Source organism: Marmota monax, unplaced genomic scaffold (genome assembly GCF_021218885.2).
Source record: "Marmota monax isolate L192 unplaced genomic scaffold, Marmota_monax_Labrador192_F-V1.1 WCK01_AAM20220418_F8-fsc00472, whole genome shotgun sequence".
NCBI lineage: Eukaryota > Metazoa > Chordata > Mammalia > Rodentia > Sciuridae > Marmota > Marmota monax.
The window spans coordinates 1-19,119 of NW_026692767.1; the positions used below are offsets into that span (position 1 = coordinate 1).

A 19,119-nucleotide genomic window follows, 5' to 3' on the forward strand; every position below is an offset into this window, starting at 1 on the left:
GGTCTTGCACAACCCAGCAGCATTCCCTTGCCATCTCTCATGATAAGACGGTCTCCTCAGCCCAGATAGAGAGCTCCTAGGACTGGGTTTCCCCACCACACAGACAAACCTATAAAATCCCCAAGGGCAGGGTCTGCTTTATGTCACGTACCCTCCACTCCCTAAGAGTGGCTGCCCTGGGCAACATCCAGGAAAGGAGTGGGGAGGGGTACAGGTGCCTCCCCTAGACTGGCCTCCACAGGGAGGCTCTGCCCTGAGCTGGGGTGGCAGGGAGAGCATGTGCCACCATGTTATGCAGAGATGAGACCCTGAAGGAGGTTAAATCTGAAACCACAATGTGACTATCAAAGCCCCCAGAAGGCTGTGACCCAGGGGTGGGGAGGAGAAGGGGGAGGCAAGGACACAATTCCTCCTCTGTTGAAGCCAATCCCATCTCCTCCTCCCCCAGTAGGAGAATAAAAAGGTCTCTTGTGGTCCCCAGCCCTGGCCACTGGAACACCACCCAAAGCCCTCAGGGCAGCTGACTAGGGAGGGGTGTGCACAGCTGTGATTGCTCAAAGCCACTGCCTGCCCTGAAGTCTCCTAAGAGCCGCCATCTCCTCCCAGGCTCAAAGGCTGAGGAGCAGGTTTAGGCCTCTAGATCTGAGCCCTGGAAAGAACCTGAGTCCTGACCTTGGGAAAAAAAGCCAGTTCTGGGCCCAGAGAAGTCGTTCTGGAACACCTGTCCGCAGGAGAGGCCTAAGGCCCTCAGGGTCAGATATTCAACTTCTGCTTGGGTCCAGCACCACACAGAAATACTCAGGCACAAAGCATTTGAGACATTGTGTCATCTCAGCCCCAGCAAGGAAGTCCCAGGAGAAGAGAGAGAACAACAGACTGTGGCATTGAAATCCAGAGGGGGGTGCCCACATCTCACTGGCTGTCACTCAGAATAACCTGTCCCAGGCCACAGCCGCACTTTGGATCTAAGGCTGGGACCTTCCCAGGGCTGAGGCCGTGTTCTGCAGGATCCTTAGGAGGGCACCAGCACTGGCAGAGTGGCAGCGGCACCTCCCCGACCTCCCGCCGCCCTGGCCCGCTGGCCCACCTCGGCCTTGCCCATCTTGGCGGCCAGCTGCAGTGGCGTAAGGCCGTCGTTGTTGCGGGTGGTCTCCAGCTCCCAGGTGCCGCTCCTCAACAGGATCATGTCGTACATGCGCTTAACAAAGTCATTCTGGGTCTTGAAGTCCTCAGCTACCGTCACCAGTGCGTGTAGGATGTTGTTTCCCCGAGAGTCCTGCGAGGCGATGTCTGTCTGCTCATTCTCCATCAGCAGCTGCACGATCTCGGGCTGGTTGGTGCATGCCGCCAGGGCCAGGGGCGTCTCACCTGGGCCAGGGGAGCACTGGGACTCAGGTATCTCAGGGGTCAGAAGCAGTGTGCCCAGGCCCCAGGGGTCCACAGCCTGACAGTCCCAGTGGCTTTGACTCCTGAGGTTCCTTGATGGTCTCTTCCTCTCCCACTTGAACAGAGACTGAAGCTCTACTGATGCTGTGGCCTTCTAACCAACCTCCCTGCTTCCCCACTGCCCTCTAACACTGTGCTCAGCACAGCAGCAAGATCCACCCCAGTCCACCCACCTGCCTGCCGCCATTAACATGTGAATCCCACCTTCCCAGAATGAAAGCCCCAGTTCCAAAGAAAGCCCACAAAGCCCTGCATCTTCTGATCTCTCCTCCTCTATCCCTCACTCCCCTCCAGCCACAATGGACTTCCTCTCCCTCTAACACACCAGGCATTTTCCTATCTCAGGACTTTTGCCTGGGCTGTTCCCTCGGCATGTAGATTTCTGCATTGCTCACTCTATCACCTGCTTCAAGTATTGTTCAAGTATCGCCCTCTCTGTGAGTCACCCTAACCTTACCCTATTTAAAATCAAATCCTCTCATCACAGTCAGAACTTCTGGTTCCTCTTCCCCTACTTTACTTTGTATTTTTTTTAAATAGCACTTTCCATTTTCTAACATAATGCATAACATTCTTATTTATAATGTTTATTATTGATGGCCTCTCTCCAGACCTACAATATAAGTCCCATGAAGGCAGGGATCTTTGTTTTGCTCACTGATATATTTCAAGCACCTAAAACAGTTCCTGACACAGATAGTATGTGCTCAATAAATGTTTTTTAAGAAAAGAGAAGGCCACTGACTCCCAAGTGGTCAAATAGCAAGCATGGGACAGCACCACGGCTGGAGGCCAAGGCTCCTGCCTCCTCTTCTTCCTCCTGTCCCCTCTCTTCATACCTAACAAAGGTTTCCCAACACCAACTGCAACCAGGCTCTGTGCTGGGTAATGGGGACACAATATTGACTAGACAAGACCCTGTCCTCCAGGACTCACAGAACCATCTAGAAAAAAAGCTACCCAGAAGAGGGGCTGGGGTTGTGGCTCAGTGGTAGAGCACTTGCCTAGCATGTGTGAAGCACTGGGTTTGATTCTCAGTACTGCATATAAATAAACAAATAAAGGTCCATCAACATCTAAAAATATTTTTTTTAAAGCCACCCAGAAGAGAAAACAGACGAGTGGTTCTCAGGCCAAGGCTGGCAATTTCCTGTAAAATTACTCAGAGAAATGTTTTGATCTGGCAGAGCTGCTGGTGGCCTGTCTTGATCATGTTGGTGGTTCACAGCTCTAAGCATGTGTGGAAATAACACAACTGTGCAATTAAGTGGGTGAGGTCACCAGAAATAAACTACACATTTAAACTTCTTTTTTTCCACCCAGAGCATCTGTGAAAGAAATGTTGACTATTGTCAGAATCAAAATGGAATAACTTGTGTCAAACCTAACGAAAAAAAAAAAAAGTAAACAAAGCTGGGAGGTTATGAAGCAAGGACTCTTACACATGATTCACATGATTCACAAAAGACTCTGCCACTCAGTGGCTCAAGAGGCTGAGATAGGAGGATCATGAGTTCAAAGCCAGCCTCAGCAATGGCGAGGTGCTTAGCAACTCAGTGAGATTCTGTCTCTAAATAAAATACAAAATAGGGCTGGGGATGTGGCTCAGTGGTTCAGTGTCCCTGAGAACTGGTACCAAAAAAAAAAAAAAAAAAACACTCTGCCAGAGTCACTAGCTTGAATAGGGGCTGCCACAACCTTATACAAAAAGTACCAGTGCAAAAACATCTGCCCCAAACTCTTCAACCTTGGACTGATACCACACTTATTGTCAACCACTGTGGCCAAGGATTATTTGCTTCAAAATATCTGACACAATTCGCATTAAAACTTCCCCTAGACTCAACTTCTTTGTGTGTGAGACAGACAGACATTTAGGATGGAACCCAAGGGCACTCTACCACTGAACTACATTCCTGGCTCTTTTTATTTTTTTATTTTGAGAAGGAGTCTTGCTAAATTGCCCAGGATGGTGTCAAATTTGTAATCCTCCTGCCTCAGCCTCCCACATAGCTGGATTACAGAGGTATACCATCGTGCCCTGCTCAACCTCTTTAAGTACGCCCACAGTTCACTATGGCATGCATATCCCCATTGCAAAGCTCTATTATTCCCAAATAAATGTCAGTATTCTTTGGAGAATGTGATTTTTTAAAAAAATATTAACCCTAATTGCTGTTGGATTCCCCAACTTGTCAGAGATTTTCCTCCTCTTGCTTTTTTTTTTTTTCGTACCAAGGATTGAACCTGGGGAGTACTTAATCACTGAGCCACATCTCCAGCCCTTTTTTTTTTTTTTTTTCATTTTGAAACTGAGTCTCACTAAATTGTTGACGCTGGCTTTGAAGTTGTGATCTTCCTGCCTCAGCCTCACCAGCCTCCGGGATTACAGGTGGTTGTGGCTGGCTTCTCTCATTTTTGATTCCCTGAGAGGCCCTGAGCACAGGGGACAGAGATCAGAGTTGGAAGCGAGGACACCTACCTACATGGAGGCCATACTAGGCTGGGGAAAGTCACTTCCCTTCTCAGAACCATCTCTCTCCTATGAAACCGGGCTCTTTTCCATCCCTCTCCCCCAAGTCTCTGTTCCCCACAAAGGGTTGCTCAGGTGACTGCCTATGTGCCCTCTAATGCCAAGTGATGTCCCGGGGTTTGCAGGCTTTGGGGCTCCACCCTGCCTCCCCAGGCCCTTCTTTCTCTGGTCCACCCTAGGGGTCCTGCTCAGATGGATCTGTCTCAGCAGCCTCCCAATCAGACTCTGTCCTCCGTAGCCTGGGACCTGCTACCTGGCTAAAGGGTCTCCAGCCTGCCACCGCCTCTGGGGGCAGGTACCACCGGGCCCGAGCCAGAGCAGCGGATGCCCCTGCCCCTCCCCTTCCCTAACTCATCCCCCCCTCCTCTCCCCTCCCCCACTTGTCCACTCGTCCACCTCCCTCCTCCCCCTTCCCCTCCCCCTCGGGCTCATCCAATCCCCTCCTCCTCCCTAGGAAGCCACCCCCCAGCCCAAGCCGGGCGACAGCGGCACCCACCGAAGTAGAAGCCTTCGTGCTGGTACTTGGGGTTGAAGAAGACCCCCTTGGCATGGGCGTTGACGTCGGCGCCCGCCGCGATGAGCACCGCGGTGATGTCTCCCTGGCGCCGCTCGATGGCGATGTTCAGCGCAGTCTGCCCTGCGGACAGGCGGGGTCGGGCAGGGGAGCTCAGCGCTGGGACCCGGGGGACCAACCTAACTGATCCTGGAATCCCGCAGCCCCACGTGGCGGGGACTGCCTAAAAACACTGAAGGGAGGACCTCAAAGACATCGTCAGGGGACAGAATGGTGGGGCAAGGTTGGTTTCTGGGGCGGCAGGAAAAAATTGCTCCTTCTACTATGCAGAGAGAGAAGCCCACCAGCAGGAGACAAATTCATGAAAGAAGGAAGAGATAAGGGGCCGCAGAGAAAGGAGAGGAGTAGGGTTTGTGACCACTACACAAGGCCTTGATGGAGATACTAATAACTTTAATTTGTCCACCCAATCAAAAAATCTATATTAAATATCTCCAATGTGAGACCCTAAAAGCACCAGAAAATCAACTGTGGGGAAAGGACTCCATCCCTGCCCTCAAGGGAATCTGCTGCCAGAAGAGTGAGATCTCTACATCCCTGAGGAGGGCACAGAAGGGGACTGAAAAGGGAGAAGAATCAAGACAGCCAAACTTGATGCACTGATCTGTCTACAGGACTAGCATCAACTCCTTAGTGCCAGGCTAAGAATATCGTATGGCTCACTCAGTTTCTCTCTTTGCTTTTACTACCAGCTCGATGTGCAGTTCAACCCTCAGTAGCAGCAATCTTCCCTGGGTTTCCTCTCCCCTTTTCCATAGCTTCTATGTGTCACATCCTTGGTGTTTTCTTATATATGACAAAAACTCTTTTGACAATCTGCAGAGTTTAAGTAATAAAACGGTTTTCTTAATAAGAACAGTGAAGGGCCTGAGCTAGACTCCACCTGGAAAAAGGTGAGATGCTTAGTGCCCACTGGCATGTCAGCAAGATGACCAATCAGGAACCAATTATTTTGCCACAAGCATCTAACCTTAACAGGCTGTTTACTGACTCTAAAAACGCAAATGAGCACATATCTTATTGATTATTCACAATGACTTTCCCGGGTAGAGAAATACTATCCCAAATTTGTCTCCATGCACCATCTACACAGCACCAAGACTCAAACAGACCATTAATAATGATGATGATGATGATACATAGTTGCTTCTCTGGGCCCCTGCTGGGATGTCCAGCCTCATCTCCAGCCTCCTGTCCATTGCCACATGCCTCACTCATCCCCACTCTGGATCCTTCTCATCATGCAGTCAAGAGCCCCTTTCTCCATCCATGCTAAAGTGGCCTATCTCCAGCCCCTTTCTGTCATATTACCTTTATTTCCATAGATTTCCTGTCTAAAATTACCTTATTTAAAGCAGTGACCTTAATCTGTCTTGTTAACCCAGGTGCCAAAAATAACACCTGGCGCATAGTCAGTGCTCAGTTACTTGTAGAAAGAAGGAAGGGCAAGGGGAGTGCCTGCTGCATGCCCAGCACCATGCTGTGCGCTCAGGCTTCTAGGTGGTAGCAGTGTCTCTGGTGGCCCTGTGGCCTGGCACCCCGACCTGGGAAACATCTGCACAGCCTCTGGCAGCCAGGATACCTTCATAGGCCTCCTCAGTATACTCGGCGTTGATGAACCTGTCCAGGATGTCGTTCTCCTCGGCAAAGGCCAGCAGGATCCGCACGATCTCCTTGGTGTTGGGGTTGATGTTTAACAAGGCCTTCATCAGGCAGGTCTTCCCCGTGTCCGAGGCCGTCAGCTTGTGCATGAGGACGTCTACAGGCAGGGTCACAGATGGAGGAGTGGGCAGGAGGGACAGGTTGCCCTTGACCCTCACAACCCAGAAGAGGGTGTGGGAGCTGCAGCCTCTCGCCTCAAGATCCTGCTCCCTACCCTGTCCCCTGCCTGGCCTCCCCGACCGTGAACTTCCTAGCACTCTTCCTTCTTTACCAGCTGTTCCTTCTCCAGCTCTGAGCTCCTTCTCCCTTCTCCTGCCAAAGAAAGCCCTTTGCTCTTTGACCTCTGCACCTTATCCCTGGCAAGGGGCAGTCTCACCTGGCTTCCCTCTGTCCACCTCTGTGCTGATACCTTGAAATCTCTATCTCCATCCTCCCTCCCTGGAGCCTACAAATAGATCTTATTTGGGATCTTCTCTTCCACTTGCTTTTCTCTGGGTCCCCCAGACAGCAAGAACCCTGCCATCCACCAAGTCCAAATGGTGCCACCCTGGACTCTTCTCTCTTCCTCAATCCCCATGTCACCAAGTTCTGACAATGCCATGCCTGAAGAAATCTCCCAGCCCTCCTTCAGGGTCCCAACACTGTTTGAACAGCAACATGTAGGAGCCAGGCCATGATGCCCACCTGCCTAAACACTTCCATAGCTCCCCACTGCCCTCAGAGTTGAATTAAGGCTCCTCAAAACCCAGCCCTACATGAGATGGGGCAGGAATCAAGAGCCAAGTGGCATCCCTAGACCTGCAGCGTCTGCCAGGACCAGGCACTGACCGGGCACATCCATGCCACCGCGGCGCCTCTTGCAAAGCTCCTGCAGCTCCGCCAGCAGCTCCACCAGCTCCTCCACGCAGCCCTCAGACACCACTGCAAAGATGCGCTTCTTCAGCCGCTTCTTCTTCCGCCTCTGCTCTTCCTTAGCCAGGTTTGCGCTGAGGCCAGAAAATGTTTTCAATTCACTGTGCACACCATCCCCTTACCCCCTGCCCTGCAACCATCACCCCTTCCCCAATAGAATTGCTGGACCTTCAGGGACACCTCACAGGCCTGTCACAACACCTGCAAACCCTGTGTTTGTGCTTTGGGGCTCCATGTTGCCCCATGAAGCTCCCCTTCCAATCCATATGTGATCACATTTATCAAAATATGTATCTGGATATACTTAGGAATAATCAGGAAGAATATGTGTCTAACTATTCACAGCAAATTACCATGAAATACAGGACTAGGGGAAGGAAAATTTCACTTTCATATTTTGCACTACAAGTAGATCTTATCACCTCCCCTTCCACTTGAACTTTTCCAATCCATCCTTGTCCCCATACTCCAAATGGACAGTCCTGGTGATACACTGATGTCTCTTCTTGTTTGCATGTGTTTTTGCAAAATGCATATTACTGTTTTCAATGCATGTATTTTAAATTTACATAAGTGGTCCTGTGCTAAAGTCATTGATCCTCTGTATACTATTTTATAATGATCAGGTATTATTTTACAATTTATAAAATTTGATATTCCACTTCCCCCACTAAATGTCCTCCATGCCACAACCATGGCCCAGGCCTCCAAAGTTTTATCTCACCTGCTTCCCTTGGTAGGCCCAGTGGGAGATGGGGAAGGGCCAGACTCACCTTGGACTGTTGGGATTGGATGGGGTCTCTGTCACATCATCCTGTGGAGACTGGGGAGAGTCCATGTCATCACAGTTGCCAGAGATGCTGGAAGTATGGGGCAGGAGGAACGAGAGAGGACAAGTTTAAAAATGGTAGTTCCCCACAGCCAAGCCAGGCTACTTGGCCCAAGGCATGTTTCTGGGCACCCATGGGAGCTGAGGGCTGAACAAGGGGCCGATACTCACCACTGCCGGATGTTGGAGTCCATGGGTTTGGAGAAGATGGGGGGAGAGGTCTTGGTAACAGTGGGGTTGGGCTCAAACCCTTCTATTTCCAGGAAGAAGTGTGCACTGAGGGGACACCCAAGCAAGGTCATTAGAGCTGGGGCACCACCTGTCCACCTGTGCATCCTGCACCCCTGCCATGGAGGGTTCCCCCCCACTTCAGCCAACTCTGCGTGGCCTGACCTCATCCAGCCCTCACAGCTGCCCTTAGGGCCAGGCACTATCACAGTTCACAGATGAGCCCCTGGGAGGCTCTGGGGTAACCCAACTCAACATGGTCACATGCAGCACTGTGGCAGAGCCTGGATTTGAGACTGAGTCTGGGTGACTCCTATTGCTAGAAATGCTGGGTGGAGAAACCACAGAGTCTCTACTGGGGGTGGCCCAGTACCTGGGGATCTGCAGCTGCCTTCAGGTTTAGAGGATTTTTCAAAGATGAGAACAGGGCACCCAGAGAGCTAGCTTTCCCATGGCCACCCAGCTGCCCCCAGAACTCAGGTCTGAAGTGAGAGCCCTGCAAGAGGAGGCCTCTGGACTCCAAGATCCATGCAGGCCTTATTGGCTCTTGAGGGAGGGAGAAAAGGCCTGAATCACACTAGCTTATCCCCACTCCTGTCCCAGGTCCCTTTGTTCAGCAAAGGGTAGGGTTTTTTGTTTTGTTTTATTTTGTTTTGTTTTTTATTACAACAGAAAACAGGTTGAAAAGGCTGATCTAGAGCAGGGGGGACTTGAGGGCTCAGGGGGCAGGGCTGAGACACCTTTTGACTTTTTTGATGAGACAAAAAGGAAAGCCCAGGCAGTGAGGGGAGAGGGGCAGAGCCTGGACCAGCTTTCTCCTAAACTGGCAGAAGAGGCCCTGTGGCTTGGCTGACCCCAGAGAAGGACAGATACTGCCACAAGAGAGTCAAGACTCAGACCCAGTGTGTGGTCCGGGGCCTGCCATAGTCCACTGAGCCCTATAGCCCCTGGGCCTCATCTTCAGACACACACACAAATACAGATGTGTGTGAGCATGGAGACTCTAATCCCACACTCAGAGATGGCGACAACTAGGATGATAAGGATCAGGCCGAGGGTGACTTCAGTTGCAGCAACACCCCACCCTGCAGCTGCTGCAGCATATCTGCTAACTGTGTCCAGGTCGGTGGCCTCCCACTGCCAGGCCTCTCTCCAGGCACACGAGGCTCCCAAGAACCTTTGCTTCCTGATGCCTTCCAACAGGTTCCCTCCCATCCTCACAAGATCTCTGAAAAAATCTCCCAAAGTACAGTCCCACTTAGTCAAGTTCAGAAGGAAGGGCAGGAGGGAAGGGATTGTGGTCCCACTCTACAGATGAGATAACTGGAGAAGCAGCTCATTAGGGCTACCCTCCCCCCACAGAGTAGAAACCAAGTTGGCCTGAGAACCTGCTTGCTGGTGTCCAGGCTCCCAGTTCACACCATAATCCACACTGTTCTGCTCTCAGTTTAGCCCTCTGGACCTGCTTTCAACCCAACCAGCAGGAGAGGTTGGCCACAGAGGGAGGCTGCCCCATATAGCTACTGCCCAGGGTGGGGCAGGCAGGAGGGGCCCAGAACAGGCCTCGATATAAGCCTAGAAGGCTCAGCGCTAATCCAGAGATGGAGCATAAGTGGAGCAGTGGACAGTGCTGGCTGAGACATTGGCCCTTGCCTTCTTGGCTCCTGCCCATCAGAAGGAAATTTATGACCTGATTCAAAAACAAAGACTTCTTCCCAAAAAGAAGAAAAAGGAAGGAGTAAACCTTTGGCTGGAAACCCAAAGCCTGAGTTCTAGAGGCTCTCTGCCTCTGCCTCCTGTGTGTCCCAGGTGGTCACTTTCCATCGCCAAACCACATGTCCTCATGTGAATGAATAGTGCTGAGGTCAGATGATTCCTAAGGCCTGCACCCTGGAGCCAGGGCAGCTCTGAGACATGAAAGGCCAACCAGTTTGATTGCCACACCTACAGATCCCTGCAGTGCCCCAGAACTGCCACCCCAAAACGAGTGCCATTCCAGTATGGCACCCTAACCCAAGAGCTACAAATTCATTTGCTGGAGGCTCAGCCTCAAATTATCCTGGTTGAGATCTGCCAAATATCTCCACACGGAGCTCCAACCCCCACACCCACAAGTTTTCCTCTAAGGCAGTTGATCCAGTCTCTCTCCTGGTTCTCACACTCCACCCCACCTGAGCTACTCAGTGGTGCATTTACTTAACAAATATTTGTTGACCTACAATATGCTGGGTACTGTTCCCAGAGCTAAAGGCACAGTGGTGAGCAAGTGGGCCAACTCCCTGCCCTCCCAGATCTGGTGTTCCAGTCCCCCAGGGACAGAGCAGGGCACTGTGCCACGGCTTTGTGCTCTGGACCATCCATCATCCTTCAGCTATAAGTTCCTCAGTAGCAGGGACCACAATTGCACCATGCTGATTCCCCCAAATCATTGTGCATTCTCCAACAGGGGTCCTGTCACTCAGAAGACCCTCGCTGCATGGGTGAGTGGGAGAATAGGTATGAGAGAAAGATAAATGAGTGGAAGGCTGGGATTATGGCTCAGTGGTAGAGCACTTGCCTAGCATGTATGAGGCACTGGGTTCAATTCTCAGCACTGTGTATAAATAAATAAAATAAAGGTCCATTGACAACTAAAAAAATTTTAAAAAATAAATAAATGAGTGGAAGGAAGAATGGCTGGTTAGAGAGAGGGACAGATGAGTGAATGGATGAGTAAATGGCTAGATGATAGAAGAATGATTGGATGGATGGGTGGACAGACAGACAGACGGATGGATAATGTAGTCAGGTATGTAGATAGGGTAAATACAATAAATTCAGAGATCTGTGGTCAGAATCAAAAATCAGACAGACCAACACAACCATAAATCATAAATGTTAGGAAGTGGAATCTTTCACGTGACTCCTACTTTGCTCTCATTGCCTCTTCTAAGCCTCAGCCCCTTTCCGGTTTTGGACAAGTGACAAGGGGTCCTTTGCCTCTCCTCACCTGCCCTCTCTTCAAGACCTTCTCCCAGAGAAGCAGCTGAGGGTGTGTTTTTGTGGCAATGAGTGTTTGCCCTTCTCCGGGGCTCAGCCAGGCCACTGAACCTCCTCTGCCAGCCCAATGAGAAAGCTGATCCTGTCTCCAGCCTCACCCCTCCTTCCCCAGTGTGGTTTCCTGGCTTTCTCTCTTGAGGGATCCTTAGCCCTGTCCCTTGAGCCCTCAAGTCCAGCCAGCCACAGCTCAACCCTATCTTCAGACTCACCCACATGAGCAGACACGCATGAGCATGAGAACCACAATTCCACAGTCCAGGAAGCCAGATGGTGAGAGCATCTGTCCACCCCAGGCTGAGGGCCCACAGAAGGGGTCAAGGCATCAGCTCACCCTGCAGTGTCCTTGTCGGTGCTAAGTGGCCATGCTGAGTGGCCACGCTGGGCTCCTCATCTCACCCCTCTCCTTTCCTTTCCTGCTCCTTCATGGTCTCATCCACTTAACGCAAAAACTACTCACATGCTCCGTGTAAGAAACATAGAGGGTAGGAAGGGGAAATGACCCTTCCAGGGACTGCATCCTCACAGATCCCAACCAGAGCTAATATATCATCCCAATGACAGCTTCGGCCTCTGAGGAAGGTAGGGCTGTGGGAGCTGAAGGGAAGCAAAGTTCCTTGCAGCTAAAGACAGGGATAGGATGCTCTGCTGGCTCAGGAAAAAGCCCTGGAGGCAGAGAGGGCAGCATGAGAAAAGTGTCCTGGGGAGGAAGGGTAGGGCTGAGTCTTGGGAAGGACATCCCCAGTGGCTGGAGTGCAAGATGTGAGAAAGAGAGTGACAAAAACCCTGCTAGGGAGGACCCAATTGTTGGGCAAGGACCAAACTCCTGGGATGGACAGCTGCTAGGCGTGAGGGCCTGCCTCGTGCCTGCCTACTTGCTTCCGCACCCCACGTCCCTCCCACCTTCGTAGGCACATGGCCAGGTCTTGGCCCAGGACATCCTGACTCCTGCCCACTGCCAATGATCCTTGTTTACTCCTACCTTTGGTTCAGGCCAAAGGTCTTCACCTGGGCATTGTTAATTCAGGTGCACAGACAACTCTAAACCATTTCTTCCTGCATTTCTGTTCCTCCCAGGGAATAACTCCAGGACTGCGAGCAAGTCCAGGGCTGGAAAGGAGCTTGTCTGGCCACCTGCATTGTCCCAAGAAATGCCCAGCTTTCCCACAGCCCCCTATGGCCTGCATCTCTGATCCTGGGCACCACCTTGCTCACAGGGAACAGCATGATGCTCAGGCAAAGCCCCCAGGTCCAAAAAATCTCTCCGGGCTTTGGACTTCCTGGTTCCTTCAATTCTGTCATTAGTACACGGTTCCCTCCTGTTCAGGGTCACCCTCTTTCTTTGCATATATTTTTTTCTTTTCCTGTCTACAACCCTAAGTCTTATACTCAGTTCTGCAGGAGATGTCCAGACCTTCTCACAAGACCCCTTTATCTCTGGGCCACCAGTTCAGGAGACAAAGATCACACCTCATACCCTCGACTGGGCCAAGCAGTCAACCAGTAAGAGTGACACCTAGAGCAGTCCATGAACGGCGAGGGGCTCAGAAAAGGTAGACTGATCCTGTGGCGGGGAGACCCTGGGATTTTTCCAAAAGCCTGTCCTCAATCCTTCCTCAAGATTTGAACCTCCCCTGGGAAAATGAGAGGGGAAGGTGGTCCTTGCCAACGTAGCTCACAGATCTTTCTGCTCTTTCCTGGACGGGCACATCCAGACCCAGGCTGCCCCTCTTGCTCCTGAGATACTTGTCTCATCTCCATCTCCACCCAGTTTCCTCTGCTGAGCTCCAGGATGGAGTCGCCATCTATATACCTTTCAGACGCCTCTCACCCAGAATTCCACACCTGAACTTGGACCATTCCTTGTGACCTTGAATAATATATTACACCTTTGGTAGCTGGTGTAACACATTATCCAAGTCAGGGATGGCCTCACCATCTCTCCAAGTCAACCCACCAGAAGGAGGTGACTCCGGTTCTTTCTCCCTTCCCTCTCCTAGCAGATCCCATGACACTAATACCTCTCTGATCCGTCCTTTCCTCTCCATCCCTAACAACCCAGGCTCAGACCTCACCTGGCCTTCCCAACAACCTCCTCGTGACCTCCCTGGCTCTGCCTCCCCTCCAATCCATCATCCACGTGGGTCACCCAACGTAATCTTTCCAAATTACAAATCTCATCATACTGTCCCATGGGAAGTCCCTCACTTCTGAACCCTCCTGAGGGTTCCCCACTCCCCTCAGGATTGTCCAAGTTTCTTAACTGACCCCCCAAGACCAGCCCCAGTGAGATTCACTGCCCCCAAAATTCCTCTCCCCACTCAGCATTTCAGCTACACCAAACTTCTTATTGGTCCCCATCCCAGTGTCCCTGTTTCCCTGTCCAGGGTCTAACCTTGGGCCTGATACACAGAATACCTCAATGATTATGTCTTTGGAAAAAAAAAAAACAGAAGGAAAACACCAAGCTTGCCTTAGGCCCAAGAGGAGACCTGGGAAGAGAACAGAGGAGGAAAAGCAAATGGCCATCCTAGGTCCAAGGGAGGCACAGCTGAGGTGGCCTTATGCTCTAGATTGGCCCATCCAAGAAGCACCAATCCGCTGAGGGATGGAGAACCTGCCTTGGAGGCAGCTCAGAAGCAGGAAGGTGTGAGCCTAGAGAAGCCCCTGCCCTCTTCAGTCTCCCCAGCTGGGAAGTGGAATGAACCAGCCCAGCTCCCAGGAGCCTCACAGGAGTAACAATGACAGTGACGATGATGAGGGTAACAAGTTGTTGACTGTGGACACATGCTGAGCACTGGCCTCACACCAGGCACTGTGCTGAGCACTTGGTTGCCATAATCCCAATTAACTATCATCCTCTGAGTTGGTGCCATTGCCAGGGTCCCCATGCAGGGATCCAGCCTGACTACAGCCGTCTTGGTCACAATCTCCCTTTTGCCTGCTATATGACCCTGGCACGTATCACAAACTTTACGGGACAAATAAAGTCCTTAAGGTAGAGAGTCCAAAGTGTTGTGCTAGCCATTAACACCAGGACCGGCACCGAACTGTCATGGGACATGTTAATATTGAGAAATCCAGGTACATTCACGGCCACCTTTGTCTAGACCAGCTTTAACCCCTTCCTCCAGCCTTGGAGTGTCAGGATCCTCCTGTCTTATGCCTCCCATGACACATCTCTGTCTGCAAGTCCCCAGTAAATTATACAGGCTATCCAGAATCTGTCTATGGTCTCATAGTACCTTCCACCTTTGGTAGCTGGTTTTCATACATGGAACTGGGTTTTGTTTTGTTTTGTTTTTCTTTGTTTACAAAATTTCCTTTACACGGATGTGGTTAGAGAGCTTGATTAACCTGGTCAGGCATACACAAAATGAAAGTCATTGGTGTATGTGAAAAATGTATTTAGTTGAGGGTCCATACCACCTGGAATTCCCACCCACCTTTTCCATCCTTGTCTCAAAGATGGCTCCAACAGTCCCTCTCCTCCTCCAGGAGCCTTCCTTAGTGTCCCCTGACTCCTCCAGGAGTCATACAGTCACACAGATATCTCCAGCAAAGTATGCAGTGCTGTTCCCCCCAGTTATACCTATTTAAACACCAGACCACCCCATATGATGCTGATGCTCTTAGGTCACAGGAAGCAAGGGATTCTTAGGGTAGTGCTTTCTGTGCTCCACTTGCACAGAAGCCAGGTCCAAGTCTGCCACTCCTACCTCTTCTTGGTGGGGGTGACTTCTGCCGGTCTCTTCTCTGTCAGGACAACAGGGTTTCCAGTGGGGCCAGTGGTCCTCCTGCCCACTAGGGGCACCATCTCCTTGGGGTGGGCATGCATGGCTGGAATGCAATCACAAGGCAGATGCTCAGGTTGAGGGGGCATGGAGGAGTTTCGAGGGGCTTCCCACCACCATATGGCACCATCCAGCTCCGGTTCACACTCCCTGTCCCCCTAGGACAGGGAGCTCACTCCCCATTTTCCCAGGCTGCCAATCTTTCTTGGGACAGGGAGACTGTCTACAGTTTCTCCTGTTCCCTGCTTATGTGGCCTTAAGAGAGCCCAGCAAGGCATCCAGGTAGAGACCACCGTGGCCTATAGCCTCTCCTCTAACCACCATATCTAGCCCCACCAGACTCCAGATGGACTTATGCTCCCCTTAGGATTTGTGCTCAGATCTACGCTTAAGACATTTGACCTTGACAGAGTCAGATTGTCACCTCCGCTTCTCTAGACCCTATGTTCCTAGTAACACAGCCTTGGATTCCTCTGGTACTTTGGATTTCTCATCACCCAGCTGGTCTCTGTAGCTAACACACTGATCATCTCTGTCACCCCGCCATGACAGCTGTCTGTCTGCTGGACCCCCCGCAGACACTCTTGCATGGAGGGAGCAATTGAATCCCTTCCCCAGAGTCTGACCCTTCCTCAGTCCAGACCTACTTTACCAATGCTCAGGATAGGTCGGGCACTTTGATGAGCTCCAAGGGGTGCGGAGATGCTGGGAGGAGGGACTGAGACATATTCCAAAGAGACGAGGGAAGGCGTCTTGAAGGGAACCCAAAGGCTGCTATGTGGAAGCAGGGCAATCCCAGCAGCCAGCACAGCCTGGGCAAAGACTAGGGATTGGGACAGTCCAGAGAGTGGCAAGGAGCTGGTGAGGCTGGAGAACCTGGGGAGTCTGGGGCAGGGGCTCGGGAGCAGTGGGACCCAATCGTGAGGACCTCTAGCACCACTTGGGCACCGTGGCTGATCCCAGGGCAGCAGGGAGTAATGGAGGGCTGTGGGGCTACAGGGGCATGGAGATGGTAGAGATCAGTAACTTGGGGACCAGGAGGAGGCTGCTGGGGTAGGGGGGGGATGAGGATGGAGAAGGGACATCTGCCCACATAGGGTAAGATGGATGGGGAGAGGACGGTGTGGACAGGAGGCAATTCTGCAGTTAAGAGGCCAGTCTTGGCTTGAGCCACTTCGTGGGACCTACTAGGATACAGAGAGGAGAAGGGAGGGGTGGATTTCTGTAAGATGAAGCCAGCTGGTGGGATAGAGCCAGAACCACCGGGGTCCTGCCCCAGGTAGGAAAGCGTCCTAGAGGGAGTGTCCAGAGCAGGTTGTCATCAGGCTGGAGGGGCTTTGAAAATGGGATAGTCCCGCTGCCTGCACTAACAGTAAGCAGGTTCAGGGTAGGGGAAGTCATCCTGGGGAGGGCTTTGGCCCTGGAATGCAGGAACTTTGAAGCAGGGAGGTTTCAGGAGGGGCCTTAAGGCCAGCCAGGTGGGCAGCCCATGGAGAGAGCCTCAGGAACACCCAAGTCCCTCCTATATCCAATCACAGCCTGATAAAGACAGTGACCTGACTGCCTGTCCCAGCCCCCAAAGACCCATGGACAGATGGGACTAAAAGGCTGGACTGGGCCACGAGAGAAGAAGGATAGAGCATGTTTCTTACCCCTCCAGGGGCCTCTGACTTCCCTCCTGAGAAATGGGCTGAATGATCCCCAAGGATCCTTTAACCCTAACCCATGGCGTGGATTACTCCGTCCTCTCTCCCTATGAGTGTGGGCAGCCAGGACAGGACAGGGCCAGGACAATCTGAACTGGGCTACAGCAGCTATAATTAGCTGAATCACCCCATAAACCCTGTAAGCTCACCTGCTGGCCTCTCGTGCTGCCCTGGCCATCCCTCTGTCTGGGATTCAGCTTCATCACCTAAGAAATGGAATATCACACCCCCAAAGCCCTGACAGTGATTGAAATGACATGGCCTGGCAACCACAGGGAGACCCCAGGGCTGCTGGTACCTGTGAGGTACCTGGGCCCTGTCCCTCCTCAGCACTGAGCCACTTCATCCCCTCCTCAACTCCTGTCACACTTCTGCCCCCGAGAACTGCAATCCCAGAGCCCACCAAGGGAAACAGAAGCTTCACCTCTGGCCTTGGACAGCTGCAAAATCATCTCCCTCCTCAGGGTTCCCAAATTCAGGGTTCCTGGGTCCTTTGGAACCTACCTTCTCACATGGCACAGCAGCTATGAGCTCGCTTCTGGGTTTCCCCTCCTGGAGCCCAGGCTCCTTCCTGACTTCCCCAAGGTGTTGAAAATGAGCAGACAAGGCTCAGGCAACCCCTAGGCCCACACCCTAGGCCCCCCCATGTGCCTTGGAGGATACCAGCTGCCCTGGATGGTGAGGACTCACCTGGCGAGGTCCTGGGTGGTGGTGGCAGCTCTTGCCCTGAGATCACCGCATGTCGGGGGCCCAAGGCCCCCCGCTGGGACTGCGGCCAAGGCAGCCAGAGGCTTTCATGGCAGGCACAGGGACTGCTGATGGCTGGAATGAGGCGTCAGAAGCAGAACTGGCTGGGTTACCTGCCCTTGGCGCCAGGCAGGCCACGCCCACCACCCACGTGCTCCACGTGAATCACCCCACGCCCACACAGCAGCCTCACCCACAGGGGAAAAAGCAGGGGAGGCACCTTCTTTGGCACAAGACTGATGTTCTGGTCCCAACCTTCCTGCCTTGTATCTGATGCTTGGCAGGTAGGTCCCATCAAAATTGAGTGGGAATCATAATAGAGAACTTTCTTCCCAAGGATGAGGATGTGGTGTCAAAGAGATCACCGAGGTGGTGGGGCATAATAACCTTCAAGTGTTCTACCCTGACCCCTGCAGGGGAGGCTCAGGACTGATGTGGTTGACCCCAGGGTGCCCAGCCCCAAGACTTGCATTTGTCCTTCAAAGCAGTCCCAGGGGATCAGGTTCCTCAGAGACAGAGGAAGTCCCCATTCAATCATTTCCACTCATTCATCATGAATCTTCAGTCAGACAGCCTCACCCCTTCCTGGCCATATGATCTTGGGAAAGTCATTTCTCCCAAGCTTCAACTTTTTCATCTGGGAAATGTACCTAACCTACCTTGCAAGGTTACTGTGGGGCTTAAATGAGAGAGCAAATAGAAAGGAGTAGAACAAGGCCCAGAGTGCAGAAAGAGCAAACTGTGACAGCTATTGTCATGACAGTTTATTCTCCCAGAAACTATTTGGGCCACCTTTCTCTGAGGCCTGAACGTGACAGGAAGATTCTGTGCCTTCCCTCCTGGCCCAGGCCTCTGCTGGGAAGGGGGTGGAGAACAGCCTGAGTCAGGGCTTACACAGCTGCTCCTGCAGGCAAAATGTGGGCAAGACGTGACAGGGACAGAGTGACAGAATCTGCTAATGGTGATGGTGCAGGGACTTTCCCAACTGCTCTCAGGAGACAAACCCCTTAATCCCTCATCACCACAACCTGCCAGGCCTGGGGAGGTGGCTGGAGGCAGGGTCACGCTTTCAGGCCATGAGAGCAGGACCTGCGGCCACTACAGGGCAGAGCGGGCTTGCCACTGTGGGTGAAGAGGGACTGCTTTTGCAGTTTAAGACAAGGGGATCCTGAAGTTCCTGCTTGTGATTTGAAATCTCTTACTAAGCTGAAACTCCACCATCATAGCCCAACCTTGGGTGAAGCATAGTCCCCGCCACCCTGTTTGTTACTCATGGACCCTCTGCTGACTCAGCCCCTCACCCCTCCTAGCTTGCTTCTGTCTCAGGATCCTGCAGATGAGGCTTTTGCCAAACCTCAGTGTTGACATTTTCCTTGTGTTAGTGCTTATTCTCAGGGACCAGGAGGGAGCTGGTTTAAAAAGATCCCCACCCAAAGGCATGCACTGTGCCCAGCAAGGAATAACGCAAGCCCCCTCTGCAGGATCCAGGCCAGCTAACAGAGAAAGAGGCACTGCTCCATGAAAAATCCAGTCGCACCCCAAATATGTAGTCCACACTTAGTCCCAGTTAATCCCAGGTCATGAGAGTCCACATGGGAGACCCTGGCAGGAAATCCGGGAGCCAGGAGGGATTCAGAATGGGAGGAGGCAGT

The 19,119-nt window shown here is 52.1% G+C and overlaps 1 protein-coding gene across 2 annotated transcripts; it reads right to left on the reverse strand.

The window, feature by feature from the left end:
• Positions 1–374: 374 nt before the first annotated feature.
• LOC124094384 (transient receptor potential cation channel subfamily V member 3) lies at positions 375–17,547 on the reverse strand. 2 transcript variants are annotated; one of them, XM_046447065.2, is made up of 8 exons: positions 17,411–17,547; positions 14,940–15,060; positions 8,128–8,232; positions 7,901–7,987; positions 7,044–7,201; positions 6,136–6,312; positions 4,476–4,616; positions 377–1,368 (listed from the first exon to the last, which is right to left on the reverse strand). In XM_046447065.2, the coding sequence occupies exons 2-8, from the start codon at positions 15,056–15,058 to the stop codon at positions 1,013–1,015; spliced, it is 1,143 nt and encodes a 380-aa protein (XP_046303021.1). In that variant the 5' UTR covers positions 15,059–15,060; positions 17,411–17,547; the 3' UTR covers positions 377–1,012. The 2 variants fall into 2 exon arrangements, with proteins under 2 accessions (XP_058436085.1, XP_046303021.1); XM_058580102.1 differs by lacking the exons at positions 14,940–15,060; positions 17,411–17,547 and having other exon boundaries at positions 375–1,368; positions 8,128–13,753.
• Between the last annotated feature and the right edge of the window lie 1,572 nt (positions 17,548–19,119).